Source organism: Xyrauchen texanus, chromosome 7 (genome assembly GCF_025860055.1).
Source record: "Xyrauchen texanus isolate HMW12.3.18 chromosome 7, RBS_HiC_50CHRs, whole genome shotgun sequence".
NCBI classification, from domain to species: Eukaryota; Metazoa; Chordata; class Actinopteri; order Cypriniformes; family Catostomidae; genus Xyrauchen; species Xyrauchen texanus.
In genome coordinates this window covers 17,443,068-17,465,132 of record NC_068282.1, presented here as the reverse complement: position 1 = coordinate 17,465,132, position 22,065 = coordinate 17,443,068, and the positions used below count along the sequence as shown (strand labels likewise).

Here is a 22,065-nt window from a genome sequence, read left to right as displayed (position 1 = left end):
AAATTGTTATCATTCACTCTCCCTCATGTTGTTCCAAACTCATAAGATAATCTAAGTTTTAAGTCACCATTCACTTTGTATGGCAAAAAGAGACAACTGCAATGAATGGTGACAGAGACCAACATACTGCCTATCATCTCCTTTTGTGTTTCACATAAAAAAGAAAATCATATGGTTTAGAACCTCATGAGGGTGAGTAAATGATGACATAATTTTTTTTTTGCATGAACTGTTCCTTTTAACTGCCTGTAGCAAAAGACTGAATTAACCTGGGCACATGTCTGATAGCTTTTTGCTCACCATACAATGGTGGATTTGTACATTCAGTATATGTAAAACCTTTATGTATCATACATTTGTTTTTCCACTTGCTGTTCTGCATGTCAGTATCTGCCATTTAATCAAACAAAACAAATATTTAATCAAGCTGCCATATCTGTGATGTACTGAATTACCAAGATGCTCTATTTTCCCCTCATCTGTGGTATGCATTGTAGTTCAACAAATTGTACATTTATAAAAATAGCCAATGTATCAAAGTGGTCTTTAGTAGTAATATGCAAAGCTATTAATTTTTTTTGTATGTCATTAACAATAAAGCAAGAAAACATTACTACAAAATTTTATTAACATCAAATTTACATACATTGCTTAATCTGTTTTGAATACTATGCTGATGCTAGTGAAACTTTGTAGTATGGCACTTTTCATGCCACTGTCTCCTTAAAGGGGTCATGACATGGGTTTTTTATTGTATTATTATGTTCCCTTAGGTGCAATTATAGTATTAATATATTTTTTTTTAAGAAAAACTTTTAAAATCTAGTGATTATGACCTTTTCCCACCCTGTTTCTCATCCTCTGATTCAAACAGTCTGTTTTGGGGGCGTTTTCCATTTAAGACTTCAGTGTTAACGCCCACTGTTATGATTGGCTAACGTCAGTGCCAATGTATCAATTATTGACGCCCCCAGCCAGAACAATATGCAAGTAAACTAAGTAAAAACACTGTGATTATTCATAATGAATGAAATTGCGCTTTAAAAAGTAGTTTAAAGTTTAAAATAGATTACTTACAGTTTGCGTCGTCGTTGTTCCCAGAATAGTCGGCACGGACTTATCTTTGAGCAACAGTTTTCTGGCAAAGCCAGCATCATATTGAGATTTGTTCTCAAAACAGTCATCCTTAAAATGTACAGAACAAACGCTTAAGTTAACACTGCCGTGACTGGAACGTCCACAAAAAATAAACTGCATCCATTTTTCCCTGACGTCTGGATTTTTCGGCAGCTTATTCAGAGGTTTTGTTTGACCACAGCCAGGAACAGCACATCTGTGTGGCATCGTAATTTTCCTGTGCACAAGTAGTCTCTGTCAGAGCTCGCTGTCCATCGACTGAACACTTGTGAGGCGACGGCGATACTGAAATGGCGTAGTTGTCTTAGCTTAAAGCGTAGTTATCTTGTGCTGGAGGCGGTCATATGCAAACGCTGGTACGTCACTTCTAACCGCCACGTCACTTCTAACCATGAATCCAGAACGAGCTGTATTTTGAGCTTGATTAAATAAATGATTCGTTTAGAATGGGGAGGACGTCTTAAAATATTAAACTTGCAGGACGTTTTAATGATACAAAGACCTCTTATATACCAAAAGATCAAGGCAAATTTGGTTTCTCATGTCATGACCCCTTTAAGATGATTCGCTTATGTTTTCCTCTCTTGTAAGTCGCTTTGGATAAAAGCGTCTGCCAAATGAATAAATGTACATAAGTCTTATTTATAAATAACAGAATTGTTCATTGAAGGATTTAGTTGTTAATTTCCATCGGAGTGAAAGTGACGCAGCGGATTAAAAGAACACTAGTCAACAAAATAACTTTGACAAAAAAATAAATAATAATACTGTAAAGTTTTTGACAAGTAGCATTTTCAATGAACCCCTGTATGTTTTAAGTATAGGTTAGATGTTCCGCCATTTACATATTCAAATTGTAAAACTATCCTTTTCATGGCCTGTTTACATGCGTGAAGACTAACAGCCCGGGGCAAACTCAAGCAATCTTCATACAAAAAGAATGAACTTATGATCCCCATAGGGAACTGAGAACATTCACACCTCCGCTGGGGGTTTGTAAATTGTTGAAAAGAGGCTACAGGTGTTTGCACTTCCTTTGGGAAAACTCTTTCTCCTTCACCTCTCACTTGATCTTCAGTTCACCACATTGTACTTGGTGCTTTACACTACAAATAACATCTGTATTCATTTAATGGGCGTTGACACCGATATTGGATTGTTCATGATGGATAATCCTCTTCCTGTATTGAGGAATCCAGAAACGCCTATGAATGTTTTAGTTTTCATTGATTCAATCCAACACACTGGCAACACTCAAATGTTTGCCAAGAAATGGAACTGGACAGTTAAAAACGTTGCTTTTATTTAGCCCCTTCTTCAGGCCTTGTGAATATGCAAAAGCACATGAGCTCTCACACACAAAGACCCAAGCGTCTGTCTCCTGTGGCTGATTAGGGTCTGCTGGGGATTGGGGCAGGGATTATTGCTGATGAAATCTGTCTGTCAGGACATAGCTGAGACCGAGCCTTTCATAGCTGATCCATTATCTTTTTCATCTATGTTTCCACCCTGTTATTGTTAGTGTCTGTCTCATAGGACTTTTGTCAGTATCATTTGAAGTCTCCTATCAAACCATTGTGTCGTCCACTCTGCATCCCATGATGGCACTGTGAGGGAGATCTCATGGTGACGTTCCTCGACTCTGTCAGTGTTTCAGCACAGCTGGATTTATATTCATGTCAGGTTCTTCCTCTATCCTCTTCTGCTTCCTGTACATCAGATTCCTGAATCAAAGGAGAAAAAAATTCTACAATGAAATAAACATTTTGATTTAAGCTTTGTTTTTATGATTTCATCGTCAGACTGAGTGATATTTTCAATGTTTACTGAAAACATGGATGCTGTATAGAATGTTAACATTTTAGTCATTGCAGGTTCAAATACAAGTTTAACGTAATCGAAAACATTTGTGGCTCAGTGTTGATTACCTCACAAAACAACTTCAACCTGCTCCTCGTTTATTAAAAAAAATATATATATATAAATATTGTGGTTACTATCAATGCACTTACAATAGAAGTAAATGGGGCCAGTCCATAAACATAAAAAAACCCACACTTTTTCAAATGTACAGCCACAAGACATAAACATAATTCATGTCAACATCATTTTAGTGTGATCAAATCTGAGATTTACCAATTTATGCATTTATCAGATTACTGGGTTTAGCGGCGTCACATTGTCATAACAAAGTTGTAATTTTGGATATAACTTCACTAAAATAGTAACACATATATTGTTTACATCTTTTTGAATATACTTTTTGAAATGGTCTCTATTTAATGTTTATGGACTGGCCTCATTCACTTCCACATTAAGTGCCATAGTGTAACTGCGATTTTATTTTAAAATAAACTTAAGGACAAGCCAAAAACAATGTGTGCTCCTTAACATTGTCACACATGCGGTTGATTTGAGTTTAAAGCTGAAGTATGGAATTTATGCGCCACCAAATAGAATTGCTAAATTAACTTTGTTTTCAAAACAGCTTTCTGAATACGCCTCCCATCTCCCATTGGTCAAACAAAGAGATAATCCCACCGCCAACTAATGCTATTGTTTGAGTAATGTTGTGTTGCTCAAAACAAACAGTTATTTTCATAGCGCCACAGAAACACGGTGCTTTAATAGCTTACTTATAGAAGTTTCTGCATATTAAGCTGGGATAGAAGTATTTTTAAACAGAAAAAGTTACATAATAATTATTGTTTCCAAACAGGTTTTACAAACACTTCCCCCGTCTTTCAGTTTTCTGAAAAATGTGTTGTCCTGCCGCAAATTTGAACCATCAGTTATACCAATATTGGGTATGTCAGGTCACTGAAACAAACAATGTGCAATTCCGTTCAGTGCCTCTAGTGGTGCAGAAATCAGGGTAGGGGATGCTCTTTAGCTTTGGCAAATCGCCTACTGGATGGAAACTCAGACAATGTGTGCATAATGAAAGTGCAACGCACTCCCACTCTTTTGAATGGTGGTGCAGAAATGACACACTGCACCATTAAGGCCTATCTATACCAAAAGATAATATAAAAATATATTCGGTCTGAACAAGACTTATCCATATGGACTTATTCAAAATGGGGATGAAAATTCGACAATAGTTTTTAGGTTTGCAAACTGAAGTAGCGTTTGGCTTTGTAGTTCTTCTCTGAGGATTATGGCAGATCGCAGACCTGCTGAAAGCTACACTACACCACCTAGAGTGACGGAGTAAATTTTACATTCATATAATATTCATATCACTCTTAATATGCCAATAGTTTTGCGATTAGCTTTGATTTTTTCACCCATTTCCCCAAAAGTAAAAGCAACGTTCTTAAGTCAAAACAATATACAAATACATATGCTATGTTATACAATACATCCTTTAGAAAACTTGAGGTCAACACAAGATCATAGTCTTATCTGGCACCAAGAGACAGTTACTGTACTGGTCAGCAGCGTCACTCTGGTGCAAACAAGTCTACGTTTTGTCACAGCAAACCCTCTAAAGCCCTCACAGATTGAGCTGGTGACAGGCGCAGGAGGCCTGGTTCCTCCACCCAACACAAAGCAGTCCCTGTTTCAGCCTGTCACAACCACGTGTGATTGGTCTGTGTTAGGTCATCCCAGCCTTCCCATCGCATACTCTATCTACAAAGAAACTTGAATCACGATCCTTCAGTCTTTCATACAGCACAGTTATAAATACCTCACCATGAAATTAAACACAAGAATGATAGTTAATTGATTTGTGACACTTTACTAACAGAGCTGTGTATCACTGTCACTGAAATGGGCAGATATTTTTAACAGTCTCACTGCTGAGAAATAATTTTGTATATGCTGGAAATTATTTATAATTAATGCTGACACCAAGTACAGCATTTCTTTGTCATTATATAGGCTAGAACAGAAATAAAACTGATGATATTGCTGACCGTGGTCTATTTAGCAAATCACAAAATTACGCCATTTCAGAACTTCCCTAAATTCACAAGAGGAGTACTAAAACCTCATGAGTCTACTGGCTCCATGTATGTACTATCGGACCCAAAATGGATCTGTGACATTAACTAAACTCTTTTCGCTTGTTTTAAAATGTTAGAATGAAACATTTGAATTATTAATGCTCTATAATGCATGTAGATAGCTGATTCTGCAGTCAGTTAGCAAACCAGTGTATTTATGTAAAAATTCTTGATTAAAATGTTCAGACACATACCTGTCTTATTAACCTTTCTCTGGAAAACATTAATCTGCAGAAATTCAGAATTGCAAACTTGAAGTAACTTTTTGATATCCACTCTACTAGAGCATTGTAACAGCATTGTGTAATATTTTTAAACACAAGATCAAAAAGATAACTGAAAATGAGAGCAAAAACACACCTACAAAGCAATGATTTAGACATATTTATGGAGGATAAGATCTCAACCATTTGATAAAAATTTTGTTTCCTCTTCCCAAGGGGAAGATGAGCATTATAAAATCATATCTTGTTCTCTTTAAAAGACAGCGCTCCGTATAGACCAAAATACATTCCCAGACAGCGTGACTCATCCCTTGTTATAGCTGTCAGTCACTCGGCTCTGCATATGTACATGGAGTTCAGTCCCACTGCATACTGCCAATACAATCCATTTTGATCATTTTACAACTAGACTGGTTACAGTATTGCATAACCAGTCTTTGACATAAAATGTTGGCATGCAACTGATTAAATCATCAATGTACAGTTCTGCTTTATAAATGTAGCTAAACCCTACCTTTATACTTAACTGTGGTTAGTTGAAAGCATTGAAAACATGCCGTTTTTTATAGTGGAGGTCACATTTATTTTGACCATTGCTGTTTGTCCTGATGTACTGTAGTTAGTAGTAATACTTTGCAGTGTCCTTGTTAAATGTATTACATGTAAATATAAATAATTATTTTAGTAATACTTTTTCCTCTTACAAAAACGTACGATGACAGTACCATGGTGCAGTGAGGTTAATAACATTGTTCTGAATGATTACCATATTCACATAACATGGTATTTACATGATACTTCAAGGTACTTCAAATGATAACATGGTATCAGAGGCGGCGGCAGCCGATTTTGCCGGGGCTCCAGCCCCGAATGTTTTGAGTGTAGCCCCGAATGTATTTTGAAAAGTTGACTGACAAATATGAAACCGGACAATAGCCTATGTAAACCCCCGAAATCATAAGTTGCCTTATTTCATTGTGCTTTGCACATACTGCATACAGCCTCTAAAAATAGACATAGGCATAATCTAGCCTATAGAATAAGTTCCTTTGCTGTCGGTAGCCTATGGGCGACTCCGTTTCTTCCTCTCTGTCGAATATGCAGCAGGTAGGGGAGGAGCTTGCACAGTCGTTGACATCAACTTACGTTACTTAGTGGCGAGTTAGCAGGAAAGACAGCAAAAATGAAGCAAATGAGGCTTTGGGGATTTTTCCGAAAGAAGTCAGAGGGTAAGAATTCACATTTGTTTTTGTCCTTAAAGTCTGAAGATCATCATCTGACTGGCTTTCACCCACAGTAGGCTAAACCTCAAGAGGTCCGCTACTGACCGTCATTACATGTTGTAGCCTATAGCTTCCTTGTTAGAGCATCCACCTCTCATGCCGGAGACATCGGTTCGAGTCCCGTTCGGAGTATACTTTTCTTGTTTATAAGGTGTTGTTTTCGCTAAGGATAACCAATAAGCATTAGCATAAAATGTATGTGTGACTTGTTTTGTGATATTAGTTTGTAGTAAATTACAAAATCATTTAATCAAATCAAAGTGTATGAGTGTAGCAAAGATGAGCTACAGACTGAGGAGCAGCAGCAGCAGTTGTGCCAGAATCAGGCATGGAAACTGGTAACAATTAATCAGTCACTTTACTTTAGAGAAAGTTAAAAGTGAAACATTGTTTATCCCAATGATCCTAATGAAAGGATTTTGACAGATGATCATGGAGAATTATATACAGTTCGATGCCATGGTGTGTCAATGAACTTAGACTAAAGTCATTCATGTATTGCTTTAACTTAGGATCATTATACATCATTTTGAATATTTATGTCAAAAAATATACATTATTTATATTAAACATTTTTTTTTTACCTCACTTTACTCACTATAATATAACTCTTTTGTGATTACTTTATGGTAATGTACATGAAAATTCAAGAATCATGATAGATATTAGGGCAATCCCACTGATCTGCTCTTCCCAATACATTTTCTTCAATGGTATTGGTCTACAATTTGACATAAGTAGCACTTGATGAATTAGTTGTTTGAAGCTGATTTGCAATAAGTTATGTGCTGTATCTGTTCTTTTGCATCACAGATGATTCAGGGAGGAGAGAGGATGTTGAGGATAGTACTAGAGTGGAAGATTTAGGAACTGTAGAAACAGACCCAGCCAGAGCAAAACTCAAAAAATACCCTCTCACCAGCTTTGGACTACAGAGAAGTGGTTGCTAGTGTGAAAATAAAATTGTCTGGGCTAAGCCACGGATGTCCTTCAATGCTGGAAACGCCTCTGCATGGTATTGTGGTTTATGTCCAAAAAAACATGGAAATACTATGTAACTTCAATATATACCATTTATACTGAATGATTAACATATTAACATATTCAGCATAACATGGTATTCATGATACTCCAAGGTACTTCAAATGATATATATGGAATTCCTCAAGGTAATACTAAGAATACCATAGTATTAACATGGTTCATGTCCAAAATGGAATCACCAAAATAATTACACATTAAGTACATGCCGGGCTGGAAATGGGGGGGAACTAGCTAAAAAAAAATTCAAACTAGCTACATTTGTTAGGGGAATAAAGGGTATTTCTTCTTTTCTCCACTAAATGGCCTACAAAAACTTAAATATGTGGGATCTTCTGCGTCTGTGGTTGCACATTGTTGAATATTGCGAGTGGCCAGAACACATTCACACAACAGATCCACACGTGCTCAATTTACAAATCCATGAACCAGAAGAATGCACAAATATATGGGTTTCTTTGCCCACAATACCATCCACAAGTACACAAGTGAATGTGTAATTTAGTGTACATATAAATGCTGAGCCATTTGTATTGGTATTCTTCTTCGAGAACTTCTGTTCTGCAGTCTTGATCTACACGCGCAATGCTGGGGGAGTGGTTTAGCGTGACACATCAAATGCCCATTCATTAAAATTAAGGGAAGTATCCAGTAGATTTGGCTATTATTATTATTTTTTTAAGAAAAAAAAAAAAGTCTTCAGAATGTTCATTTCTCAAGTGTAATGCGGTCATAGATTACAGAGATATAAAATCTACAATCTGAAATAAGTGCTTTATGTTTTTATTTATACTAAATGTTTTAACCATGATGACAAAGCCTCATTTTCAGCAGTCATTACTCCAGTCTACTAAGAAAATAATGTGTCACATCATCCTTAAGAAATCGTTTAATAGGCCAGGTCTCCTAAGCAACCAAATTGGCCTGTTTGTTAGGGATGGTAGAGTCACATGGTGTAACCCCCTCATGGTTGCTATAGCTGTGATTCTTGCTCTTGGAGGGGCGCATGGTGAGTTGTGTGTGGATGCCGCAGAGAATAGCGTGGGCCTCCACATGCGCTACATCTCCGCGGTAACGCGCTCAACAAACCACTTGATAAGATTCATGAATTACCGGTCTCAGACGCAGAGGCAACTGAGATTCGTCCTATCCGGGTGGCATAGGATGAATCTCAGTTGCCTCTGCGCCTGAGACCGGCAATTGAGGCGAGTCACCACGCCACGACGAGGACTTAGGTTTCAGTTACGTACCAGATCACTTTGTTTTTGTCGAACAATAGAACTAATTTAACAGAGTTGACTTAAGGTGCATTTAATTTAATCTGGCACTTTATTCACCATTCTCACCTACCTGACAATTCAAGAGCTAAAAGAGACCAAATGCATTGGGAATTTGGCATTCCAAATTGGGGAGGAAATGGTAGAAAAAAATAAATAGTTTAATGTTAACTTAGAACGAAAATAACATGTATTTTTGTTAAAACGATTAAAATGGTTGTGCTACATAATGAAGTGTGGGAATCGCAGTATAGTGTCTTTTTCCAGTTGAGATATTGCATTTTTTATTAATTACTTATCACTTTCAAGTTCAAATTCAGTTTTAAAAATAACCAAAAAGAAACATATTTCTCCTCAAATTCAACAATTTAACGCTCTTTTGAGAGATGAAAGCTGTTTCATGCACTTCTGTTTAGAAAAGATAAAACAAACTTGATCTGAGAGAGAGAGAGAGAGAGAGAGAGAGAGAGAGAGAGAGAGAGAGAGAGAGAGAAAGAGGGGTGGAGTCTCTAAATTGAGAAAAAGACTCCTCACAGGTCATCACAGAAAGTTTGAAGAATACACTGTTTATTTTAAAAGAAATAGTCAATTGTAACATTATAAATGCCGTTACTGTAATTTTTCCATTATTTTCAGTGTGACTTGACCTTTCAACCTGCGGCTAAAAATGCTAAATAGGTTGAGTCCAATCCCCTCTATAAAGCGAGCATCCTGTTGCACATATAGTGGACAGAAAAACACAGTTAAGCACTTAAACCTACCAGACACTCGTGTTTCGATGAACTTAGATCTTGTCCATGTTCCTCTTCTGATAACCCAGCTGTCTCATGACTTCACTGCAGTAAGCTTCAACCTGGTTCACCTGCTCCACATTCAGCCTTTCCCTCCAGGCGAATATGGCCTCTTTCGCGTCTCTGGACGATATGAGGAAAGGCTTATCTGAAGAGTAACCCTGTCCGTGGGTCATGTTCACCACAAACTTCTCCATGGCTGGAGAGAGGGTGAGGTTGGAGAAACGATAGAGTCTCTGGAGCTCGGCCACGGGTCTCATGACCAGATCTTCATACTTGACCTGCAAGTAGTTTCTCCTCACCCACGGCGGCGCGTTCGAGACCAGCAGCATGTCGCTCAGCCAGTTGTCGCATATTAACTCCATTGCGCTCGAGACGTAGTTCTCGGCTCGATTCACCCTGTTGCTAGGCACCAGAAGCCGCTTGTATTTATCTGTTTGTTTCTTGCTCCTCAGTACCTGTATACTCTCCTTCACCAGAGCCAGTTTGGACTTCAGCCGAGAATTATGCACAGCCCTCGGATCGCGAAATAACTGTACGATCTGCAGGTTTATCGCGGGATCGCGCATTAGGGGAACCAAAACACCCAAATCTAGAACACGCACGTCTTTAATGACCATCACGGGGTACTTTTTACACTCTCTTTCCAACTCTTTAAGATCCCTGGGCTGGCATTTGCCACACACGTCGCCTCGAATCAAACCGATTTCGTGTTTTTTATATGCATTGCACAGAGGCTCGGAGCAAATGACCTTGTTCGTTTTCCAACCGAAAATAAACGAGGTGCTTACGTTGGCGGAGCCCGCGTAGAGTTTTAACACCGAGAAATCGCATCTAAACAGCGAGTTCATCATATCTCGAACCGCTCCTTGTAAACTGCCCGCGTCTCCTGGATAGAGAGCCTGCCACATATTCCACATGGGCTCGTATAAATAAAACACGTCAGGGTGCTGATTAAACAATTCCCCTAAAAAAGAAGACCCTGTCCTCCAGGTTGCATGCAGGTAGATGTTTTTTCTGGAGTGACTTCTGCTGTTGTCATAGTCCTCCATCTCTGTTGAGTTGCCCGTCCTGTCTCTGCTGCTGCTCCACAGGGCGATTGTGCTCTCCAGATCGGGACACTTTTGTTGTTGAAATCCATCTTTAATCTGAGGCGTTTTACTTCGGTAGTCTAGTACGTAGGGTATCAGAAGCAGCGCCACGGAATATCCTAGAATTAAGATGATGTATTTTTTCTGAAGCCTTCTCTTCATGGCCTCAGAGAAGTGAGGGACGCGGATCCCGGTGAACTGCACGACTCCAGATGAGGCGCAGCAAAGTTAAGAGGCTGAAATCTTTTTATTCGGGGTCCGTTCACACTGAACACGTTCTTTTGTTTAAAAAAAAAATCTAGAAGTTGCACGGTGAATGGAACTGAACAGAGGTGTCTCGAGGCGCGTTTTTTTTTTTACTTGTCAAGGCGTCTAGAGAACGTGGCGTTCCAGCGCGAGAATCGTTGGCGTCCGACTACCACATGTTTACATAGAGAACCATTTGAAAAACAGCGCAGACAGAAGCATAAACACATTCGATGTGAACGGCCCCCGCCTTCTGACAAATCCCGCCTCTTGCTGCAGGATTGGCTTGCGAGTGTGCTTGAGTCTGCAATTGGACAGTTCAGACGTCGTTCATGTCGTTTGGGGGGATAAATTACGCAGTTGGATATAAATGAACAAGCATTGACTGCCTACCAAAATAAGAGCGCAAATGCTGACATGTACGACTATTTGTGCACAAGATCAGCAGCAGCAGCAACAACAAAAAAAAACTGTATATATTTAATGTGAATTGGTCTAGAGAAGTTACTAATAAACATTATATGACATTTATATTGAGTTAGAATTGTTTCTAATTCAGAGACAAATCGAAAGAGATTCACAAATTGAAAGTTGGTTCACAAATAAATAAAATGAGATTTGCAAATAAAGAAAAATATTTAAAAATATACATATATATATATAGGCCCTACCTGTATATATGTATGTATGTATATATATATATATATATATATATATATATATATATATATATATATATATATATATAATTTATTTATTTATTTATTTTTTAACTCACAAACAACTCTGTCCAGCATTCATTTGTGAATAGAATGCATTTATTTTTGGATGTCGGCTCACATTTGTGAATTCTGAAATATTTCTTGTGCGAGCTGTGGGCAATCCACAAATAGGTGGACTCCACCCATCGTCCACTCAAGCCAATCATATAGTCAAGTCAAGTGGTTTTTATTGTCGTTCAACCATACAGTTAGTACAGTACACAGTGAAACGAGACAACGTTCCTCCAGGAACATGGTGCTACATAAAACAACACAGGACAAACACAGAACCATATGAGACTACACAGACTAAATAACATACCTATATAAAGTGCACGTGCAAACGTGTGCAAAAAGTACGGGACAGTACAATAAATTACTAAAAAGTTACGGGACAATATGCACAGTGAGTGACAGTGCAGCACCGACCAGTACACAGTAGTGCGAAAAGATGACCGTTTCTAAAAATGCCAAATGTAAACATAACATACTATGAGATAGTGTTCTATGCACATAGCAGTTATTGAGGTAGCAGCCAGGTATAAAGTGACAATAATTAAAGTGCAACTCAGGACACGTGTGTGTGTGTCAGTCCAGTCTCTGAGTATTGAGGAGTCTGATGGCTTGGGGGACGAAGCAGATACACAGTCTGGCCGTGAGGGCCCGAATGCTTCGGTACCTCTTGCCAGACGGCAGGAGGTTGAAGAGTTTGTTTGAGGGGTGTGTGGGGTCATCCACAATGCTGGTTGCTTTGCGGATGCAGATTTTTTGTTAATGTCTTTGATGGAGGGAAGAGAGACCCCGATGATCTTCTCAGCTGTCCTCACTGTCCTCTGCAGGGCTTTGCTGTCCGAAACGGTGCAAGTCCCAAACCAGGCAGTGATGCAGCTGCTCAGAATGCTCTCAATAGTCCCTCTATAGAATGTAGTGAGGATGGGAGGTGGGAGATGTGCTTTCCTTAGCCTTCAAAGAAAGTAGAGACGCTGCTGGGCTTCTTGGCAATAGAGCTAGTGTTGAGGGACCAGGTGAGGTTCTTCGCCAGGTGAATACCAAGGAATTTGGTGCTCTTGACGATCTCCACAGAAAAGCCTTCGATGCACAGCGGAGAGCGGTCACCATCTCTTTTGTTTTGTCCACATTCAGAGACCGGTTGTTGGCTCTACACCAGTCCGTTAGCCGCTGCATGTCCTCTTTGTATGCTGACATATAATGGTCACATTATTTGGACCAATCGTAGCACATTCTATCTTCAACCAGTCACGCTTCGTTTTAATATCAGGGCAGGACCAGAGTCACAGTGCTCTCATGAGCATAGAATCAAGCACTTACAGATATGGTACAAGGCTGCAAACCTTTAAAGAAACGGACGCAATCAGAGGAATACTGTGACTTAAGGTTCATATCATTTTCTCTCAGTTATAAACATGTGTAGTGTCTTGTTATATGTCCACAGCTGAACATTGCCCATTTGTAGAGTGTCCTGATCATTAGCTTTATAGCTGTTCTGTCTGACTGTATGAGTCTGCTATTTTAATTTTAACCAAGTTTCTTGACTGAAACACCTAGCTACATAGTAGAAAATGTGTCGTCATATGTGTACTGATATTTTGTAGTGTCTAGTAGTGTGTCTGTTTGTATCTGCCATGTAACATTAAGAGTAAAGGTTTTGACAACACATTTCAGTCAAGAAACTTGGTTAAAATTAAAATAGCAGACTCATACAGTCAGCCAGGTTAGCTATAAAGCTAATGATCAGGACACTCTACAAATGGGCAATTTTCAACTGTGGACATATAACAAGACACTACATGTTTATAACTGAGAGAAAATGACACAAACCTTTAGTCACAGTATTCCTCTGGTGGTGTCCGTTTCTTTAAAGGTTTGCACCCTTGTAGTTTATCTGTATATGCTTGATTCCACTGTGACTCTGGTCCCGTCCTGATAGTAAAACGAAGCGTGACTGGTTGAAGATAGAATGTGCTATGACTGGTCCGAGAAATGTGACCATTATCTGATTAGCTTGAGCAGACGATGGATGGACTCCACCTATTTGCAGATTTCTGTGCACATCTTGACACTAGATTTGTTTCAAAATCGACAAATGCGTGTAGTGATCCGCAAATGCACAGCAAGCGATCCTCAAATAAATGCTGGACAGAGTTGTGTTTGTGAGTTAAAAAATATATTTGTAAATAATTGTGACTTCATTTCATTTTTTGAAACTCCTTACATTTATTTGTGGATCTCATTCAATTAATTTGTGAACCAATTTTCTATTTTTGAATCTCTTTCCATTTGTCTCTGAATTAGAAACAATTCTAACTCCATACATTTATATCTAATCACATTGATATAAATGTGCAAGATGGTTATTTTTAATATATAATGTCCCTGGGCAGAATGACTTGTGTTTAGACTTTATATACAAAGTCTACAGAATATATATATATATAAAAACAGCATAGCAAACAAAACAAATCACATAACACACATCCAAAAAGTAGATAATTCACCCAAAAATGACAATTCTCTGCTCACACACATGCTGTACCATTTATGTATGATATATGTTCTTCTGCAGAACACAAATGAAGATTTTTAGTAGAATTTCTAAGCTCTTTTGGTCCATACAATGCAAGTGAACGGGTACCAACATTTTCATAAGTCAGCATAAAAGTAACCCATAAGACTCCAGTGGATAAATAAATATCTTCCGAAGCGAAATGATAAGTGTGGGTGAGTAACAGACAAATATTTAAGTCGTATTTTACCATAAATTCTCCTCCCTGCACAGTAGGTGGCATTATGCATGATGAATGCAAATCGTCAACAACAAAAGAAGTGAAAAATGTGAAAGTTAAAGTAGAGATTGATGGTAAAAAATGACCTGTTTCTGTTTCTCACCCACACTTATCAAATTGCTGCTAAAAGTTTGGATTACTTTTAACAGCAGCCATTTGAGACTTTCTATTAGTTTATTTATTTAGTGATAAATATTATAAACGGGACAATTATAAAGGGTACACAATTTATTTTAGCAGATTAATTTATTTAAAACAACTTAAAATAATGAGTAATATATGAGACATTCATGAAAAATGCATAGTCTGTAACATCAGTTGAAGACAGAACATCATATTTTTTTAATGTCCCTGCTCTGTCTCTTTAGGAGGCAAATACTATATGACAGTAAACAATCACAGAACAAGAACTAAGCTTTTTGTACATTGGATGAATTCTCTATTCTGCACTCACAGTGGACACGTTTTTCGTCTTGGGTAAAGAGGTGTTATGTTTCTCTAGCAGTGTTGATGTGCTGCATCTTGTCATGTTCGGGGCCTGTCGTAGGTGGCAGTAATAGTTCACCTCAGCGCAATGATTGTTCTTCCTGCTACCACAGAAGAAGCGTCTGAAGACATGGAGGCGGCAACGGGAGAAATCATAATAAATATAATATCGAAAACGACATAAAAAAATAATTAAACTCAGTCCTGAACCCGACTTTAGCCGAAGGATTATTCCTGGGAGATATTTGTCACGTATGTAGCCACAACCTTGTCCTCACTTGTTTCTTATTTTGCTAGCTTTCAGCTGTTGTCAACGGCTCGTCTGTCACAGCATCTCAAACAAAGCGGGGTTATTACATACAATTAGACATGCAATAAACCTGTGTGAAAAAGTAAAGGAAGTAGAAAGCATAAACATGCATTGATATACGTCGCTATTTGTGTTGGCTTAGTTGGGATAATCGGAATGGCTCACTGGAGCAGATTTGAGAAGGAGCTGGATCTGGAGACTAGGAGACTGATCTCACATTTATCTGGCATTCAAGATGAGGAGGATCAGAACTTTCAAATGGCACTCAAGTTTACCTGGTCCAATTTCAAGTAAGGGCGTGGTACATTTATTCCATTTATCACTTGAGTGGCTTGTGCACTTGCAGGTGTTTGTGAAAATGGAACTGAACAAATTGCAATAAATGTCAATGAAAGTGTAATAAATAAATAAATAGATAAATGCTGAAAAGAAGCAAGCCTTGTTAGGCTCATACTATTCAAGTGGATGGTGACCAGAATTTTGAAGGTCCAAAAAGCACATAAAGGCACCATAAAATGTTAAATCTTTATATTCAGAAGTGATACAATTGGTATGTTTAAGAAACAGATATATTTGTAAGTCCTTTTATTACTATGAATCTCCACTTTCACATTCTTCTTCATTTGTTTTTGGTGATTAACATTCTTTGTGCATATCGCCTACTGGGCAGGCACCTACTTTGCACATAAAATGAGTAGGAACTTATCATGTTTTTTTTCCATGTTAATAGGTTTCACCGTTTTCTTGATGTCAACGGGCACAATGTTCAGCGATCCATAAATGGGTAGGAATGTACTTGAGGCTTTGCACAATTCTGCACATGTTCATTGACTGTTTTTCCACCCTTTTCTGTTTCTCTGATATCTTTTAAGTTATTATTTCTCTCTCTCTCGCTCTCTCTCTCGCTGTCACACTCTCACTCAGGATTCATGAGAAACTCATGGTCCATTCTGACTTGAGTAAAGCAGAGAGCTGGAAGCGGCTAACTGAGGAATTCCTCAATTCTCCTCTTCCTAATACTGATGGAATCAAGGTGAGATTAGAAACTAAGGATTGGCATTTAGAGTAATTTTCTAGTCAAGTACTCTAACACAAAAAATTAGTAATTGATTTGAATGTAGAATTAAATTTCAACCTTCAACGTTTGAACCTGTTTGTCTTATAAAACAATGAGCACTATGCATAAACAACAAGAACTAGATTAAAAAATGAACACAAAAATAAAAAAAATGTGCACTCTCACATAGAAATATACTTTCCAAGACTTCTGAAGCGATACAATCACTTGGCAGGATTTTCTTTTTGGGAGAACTAACCGCAAGTTTTAGGTGAGAAATGTAGTTTCAATGTTGCCCACGGCAGGCAAAAGCACAAAAGAAAATCAAATCACAATATTGGAGTAGTGTTTTTACTAGTCAAATATTTAAAGCTTGTACTCGATTAATTGATTGCTTGTGCACATCCCTAAAATAAACCCTGACATCCATATAGAGAATAACCAACCCACCTTATTAAATGCACTAAATACTTCTATCACTCTGTGTACTTGCAGACTGATGTTCACTACAGTATGGTGGCTTTACTACTCCACCTGTCTGACTCTCCATCCAACACTAACTTCTGTGAAAGACCCAGACTGAAAGAAACGGGTAAGAGGTTGCAAATGCATACTGTTGGACAGGGATGTGGCTAATATATTTTTAAGACAGTTGATCTAAATACATTTACATTTTAATTCTACAGAGAAAGAGGACACGTTTGATTGGGCAAAGTACCTCATGGAAGGAGAAGATATTGATACTGGACCCTTTCCAGACACTCCAGTGAGTGAACTCTATTACACTAATATCAGATCAAGTTCTGTCCAAAATCCCCCCTTTGACCCGGCCATTCAGACCATATGGAGTAAATTTCCTCACAGTTGATAAAAGTATTATTTACAAATTACTGAGGTAATTTACTTGGTTCAGTCTGTTTCCTCTGTATTTGCAACAGAACAGTTAAAGGTAGGAAAGCCCACAATATCTAGTAGCCATAACAATGATAAATCTCGGTTACTGGAAATCTCCACAGATTTTTGCAGAATTTGAACCATCCATAATTCACAAATTTCAAAGAACACTTGCATTTTCATTTATGCAATATGATTAAGAATAAGAGTGTAGTACTCTCGGTTCTGTTTATCACATTAGACCATGTTTAAATCCATCCCACAGATTGAGATTTCAGTGCAGAAAATGTAAATAAACTCTTCCAGTTCCATCTGGGCTGTCGAGGCCTAACTTCTCAATATTATTCTATACTATGCTGAATATACAAGAACAAAGTGGCACAAGCCATTGGATTTTTATTTTGGCAGGAGTGGTCTGAGGATGAAAGTGAAGAGGAAGATAGCCAACAGCCCTTGAGCAGAGAGGATTCTGGTATACAGGTGGACAAGACTCCACAGGAGGACCACGAGCAGAATGACAAGACCGTCCAAGTCACCTGGACTAGTGAGGAACAGCACCAACAACACACATTTTTTACTAATGAAAGTTCTTGTCAAGACTCTAAGTTTTTACCAAACCTTTCTCTTATAGTGGGTGAGCCTGACTCCAGGGCTTGGTTGGAGCAGCATATTGTCACCTCATATTGGGTTCCTAACTCTCCCCGGTTTCCACACAGCCTCCACCTGCATTCCAACCTCTATAATGTTTGGTAAGGCATCCATAGACAAACACACAGGATACATCAATCTGTGATTTTACTTTTCTCTAACTTTACCACCTTTGTATCAATAACAAGTCCATAGATTCAGATTTTCTTTAATTATTTTGTGGGATTTTAGAAGCAAATGCGATTCATAGTTCACTTTTATCATTTTGCGTACATTTTTTAAGTCACTATTTTTCTTTCTAGGGATCAGCACCTGTATAACACTGGGCCTCTCTACCTGCCAGAGGAGAAGTCTTTTGTTACAGAGACTCAAGTGATTCGGGAAACTCTGTGGTATGACTAAATCTGTTGCTGTGTTTACATTTTATAACATTGACAGACATGCTCTTACCAAAAGAATGTACAGTGTTTTGAAGATTGCATCAGTGGTTAAGTATTAGGATGCAAGTTGAAACCTGTACATGGAATGAAGGGTTATAGAATGGAGATATTTCTATGATTACATCTGCAACATTTGAAGATACTTGAACGTGTACTCACCCCATAAGGGAGGCATTATAGGGAGCTGATTGCTCCCACGAATGTTTTCTGATTCTAGAAATACATTTTTAACACTGATTACACCTGTTTGACAGAATGTGAACCCCATGCAATTGCATATGTCAGCCAAGATTACAGGGATAACGGAGCTAATTAATTCTACTCTCAAGTTACTCAACTTTATATGGAATCATTTGTTCTTTTCAGGCTTCTCTCTGGGGTTAAGAAGCTTTTCATTTTCCAGCACAATGATGGCAAGGTTACTGTAAGGAATGATGTCGTGGTCACACATCTAACTAATGTGAGTGATATATATATATATATATATATATATATATATATATATATAATTATAAAATGCTGTTATAAAATATCTCAAATATTTATCCCTGTTTACATTTTTTTGTACAATACCATATTCAGCACCCCCATCAGGCCCACATTTAGATTGATTGTTGGAAATTGAACCAATTCAGGAAGAATATCATATTTATTTTTTTAATTGTATTTTAATACTTTTTATTTGTACATATTTTTTTACTAAGAAGAATATACAAATCATACATCAAAAGAAAAGAGAAGGAAAAACACACACACACACATATATTCATACACACACACACACACATATATATATATATATATATATATATATATATATATATATATATATATATATATATATCTCCTCATTTTAAGTATTAAATTAGATCATCATACATCAGACATCATACCTCATAATTATTTAAATAAATATGTTCAAAAATTAAAAATCGGGGATCGGAAGAGAAGAGTCTATCCATTTAATTATAATGTTTTTGAGCAAATCCCATCTATGTTCACTTGTGGCTATGTTCACATTCCAGGCTTTTATTATTTATTTTAAATGTTACTTTCTCCATTTGGTGTATTTTCGAAATCGTTTCTCTCCATCTTTGATATTGAGGGGGTTCTGGTTTGAGTCGTATAGATTACTGTTATGCTGCCTATATGTGTGTGGCATGGGGGCGGCGGGGTCATGAGAGGAGAGAGAGACCAGAAAGCACAACGGCACAGAGAGAGTGTTACTTATTTGGAGTGCTTTCATTTATTTAAAACGTTTTCTTTATTATCAACGGTTACAATCGATTGTGTGTTTAAAAATTAAAAGACTGTCCTTGAACCTTCTTCGCTATCTCCTGACTCCTCCATGGATCTTCAAAGCTCCACCGTTCACTTGCATTGAAAGGATCTACAGAAATATTCTTCTAAAAATCTTTGTTTATGTTCAGTAGAAGAAAGAAAGTCATGCACATCTGGGATGGCAGGAGGCTGAGTAAATTATGAGAGACTTTTTTGGGGGTGAACTATCCCTTTAAATTAAATAATTTCCTGAGTTAAAATCTTTGCGGATGATGTGGAGCGTTTCTAAAATGGTACTAATTTGAATATGGCACCAATGTAATATATGATACTCTTATTATACTAAATATTGTTCATCTTTATTTACATTGTTCTGTTTTAAGATGAAACCTTTTAACATACAGAACATTAAAAAATATATTTACATATATATTCATTCTTGGTTTTGGCAAAGTTACCATTCATTTACTATTAGTTTAGTTATTTAAAGATATTATATTATATTATTTTTTGTATATATGCAATGGTCATTTTGAATTAATTTACTATTATTTTTTGAAGAAAGCTGAAAAATTGAGGCTGTCAATCAAATAACAATTTAAATTGAATTAATTACATGATGTGCCGATTAATCAAATTAATCGCTTATAAATATTTACTGAGACAGACACCCATATAAAATAATTTGGTGTATAACAGTTTAAACAATAGTAAATATAGTAATATTTTATAATGTAGATAATTCATATACATTACAAAATAAACATATATTGTGAAAGTAAAAGATTTAGACAGCTAAAAAAAAGTGGCATTAAACAATTTAGTTTTTTTATTTCCATATTGAACATAAATATGTTCTATAGAGCTGTTCAGGCTTTTGTAGTCCAAAAACCTGGAAGAGAATTGGGTATGGGTTCCCTCTGAATTTTCCTATGGAGTTTTTCAGCTTCTGAGGAAAATAAGTCTGTGGTAAACATTTTGTTCTACAACACAAATTATGACACTTTCTTACCTCAAACATGAATTTTAAAACTATTGAATTACATACTTTTTTTTTTTTTCCACGTATCTTCACGTAATGTTAGGTTAAAAAACCCCATTATAAAAACCAATAGGAAAATCTCGAGGGAACCCCTGGCGAATTAGACTTGCATGTTCACCTACAAATTAACATCATGGCTGAACAGCTGCATCTGTGCTCTTTTTAATTGATTGTCTAGATGCTTTTTGGAGCCTCTTGCTTTGATTGCAATGCATCTCACTACTTTTCTGCATCTCTTGTCATAAGCTCTGTGATTTAGGATGCTGTGTTAAGTTAAACATAGTTTGATACTTTGAAAAAGGAAAAGGAAGAGAATTCTGCATTCTGTTGTGCTTGGTCAAAGTCCTTGCTCGGTCCAGCTGTCACTGTTGCTCTCGTTAGTTTGACGAGGCTTGATGCCTGTACAGCTGGAGCTGACTGTCCCCTACTGCCAAATTGCTCCAATAGTAGTCTTTATTATGGAATTTACGGGTCGGTGGCATGATGAATTCTGTAAAGAGTTTTACGCGTTGTTTTTCATATAATCACACTAAATTAGCACATTTAATCGACAGCCCTAGTTAAAATATTGTTTTGAATTATGTAAGATGGAATCAAAAGATTCTGGGTTACAGTACTTTTCATATGTAATCATACGTGTGTTTACAGAACTGTCTTCAGTCAGTACTGGAGCACATAGCAGCTTATGGGCAGGCTGTTTCCCGACTGCAGAGGTTTATTGATGAAGTAACTGGCCACAGTGCAGAGCCCTGTCCTCCAGGACACAACCCTTCCGCTTCCTCCAAGAAGAGCTCTGAGCCTCCCTTCAGGACTTACCAAGCATTTGTGTGGGCCCTGTATAAATATTTTACCACCTTTAAAGAAGAGCTCAATACAATAGAGAGAGACATTATTGGCAAAGGTTGGTGTCTATTATGTGTGTGTGTGTGTTTGCATGCAACACTTTGAATAAAAATATGTCAACAGTAAATATTAACAAGATATTTGCATTAGAGTTTTTACAATGGGAGTACTGATTATTGCAATAGTATAGCACACCTCTCCTCAACAAGCCACATGATTTGAGGTATCATTTATGTCCGTAGCACAAAAGATGTTTAATATTTAATACTTTATTCAATCTCCCACCCAAAGTATGATCAATAGTAATAATGATTCTTGCTTTGCCTTGTATTAGTGTCATGATATAATCTTGGCAGGCTTCACTTGAACATGCTTCTTGTTGTCTTATCCATTGTC

At 37.3% G+C, this 22,065-nt stretch overlaps 2 protein-coding genes across 2 annotated transcripts in view; one reads left to right on the top strand and one right to left on the bottom strand.

The window, feature by feature from the left end:
• Nucleotides 1-1,450: 1,450 nt before the first annotated feature.
• On the bottom strand, nucleotides 1,451-11,205 carry LOC127646728 (carbohydrate sulfotransferase 7-like). The gene is made up of 2 exons (XM_052130573.1): nucleotides 9,737-11,205; nucleotides 1,451-2,861 (listed from the first exon to the last, which is right to left on the bottom strand). The coding sequence occupies exon 1, from the start codon at nucleotides 11,017-11,019 to the stop codon at nucleotides 9,760-9,762; it is 1,260 nt and encodes a 419-aa protein (XP_051986533.1). The 5' UTR covers nucleotides 11,020-11,205; the 3' UTR covers nucleotides 1,451-2,861; nucleotides 9,737-9,759.
• Nucleotides 11,206-15,266: 4,061 nt separating this feature from the next.
• LOC127646600 (E3 ubiquitin-protein ligase HERC2-like) overlaps nucleotides 15,267-22,065 on the top strand; it is a 26,536-nt gene continuing 19,737 nt past the window's right edge. Inside the window, exons 1-11 of the mRNA XM_052130353.1 lie at nucleotides 15,267-15,406; nucleotides 15,607-15,754; nucleotides 16,195-16,248; nucleotides 16,389-16,497; nucleotides 17,017-17,113; nucleotides 17,208-17,287; nucleotides 17,824-17,959; nucleotides 18,047-18,164; nucleotides 18,366-18,455; nucleotides 18,870-18,963; nucleotides 21,475-21,727. Of these exons, the coding sequence (XP_051986313.1) occupies nucleotides 15,621-15,754; nucleotides 16,195-16,248; nucleotides 16,389-16,497; nucleotides 17,017-17,113; nucleotides 17,208-17,287; nucleotides 17,824-17,959; nucleotides 18,047-18,164; nucleotides 18,366-18,455; nucleotides 18,870-18,963; nucleotides 21,475-21,727 (1,165 nt within the window). The 5' untranslated portion in view covers nucleotides 15,267-15,406; nucleotides 15,607-15,620. The remainder of the gene's footprint in view (nucleotides 15,407-15,606; nucleotides 15,755-16,194; nucleotides 16,249-16,388; nucleotides 16,498-17,016; nucleotides 17,114-17,207; nucleotides 17,288-17,823; nucleotides 17,960-18,046; nucleotides 18,165-18,365; nucleotides 18,456-18,869; nucleotides 18,964-21,474; nucleotides 21,728-22,065) is intronic.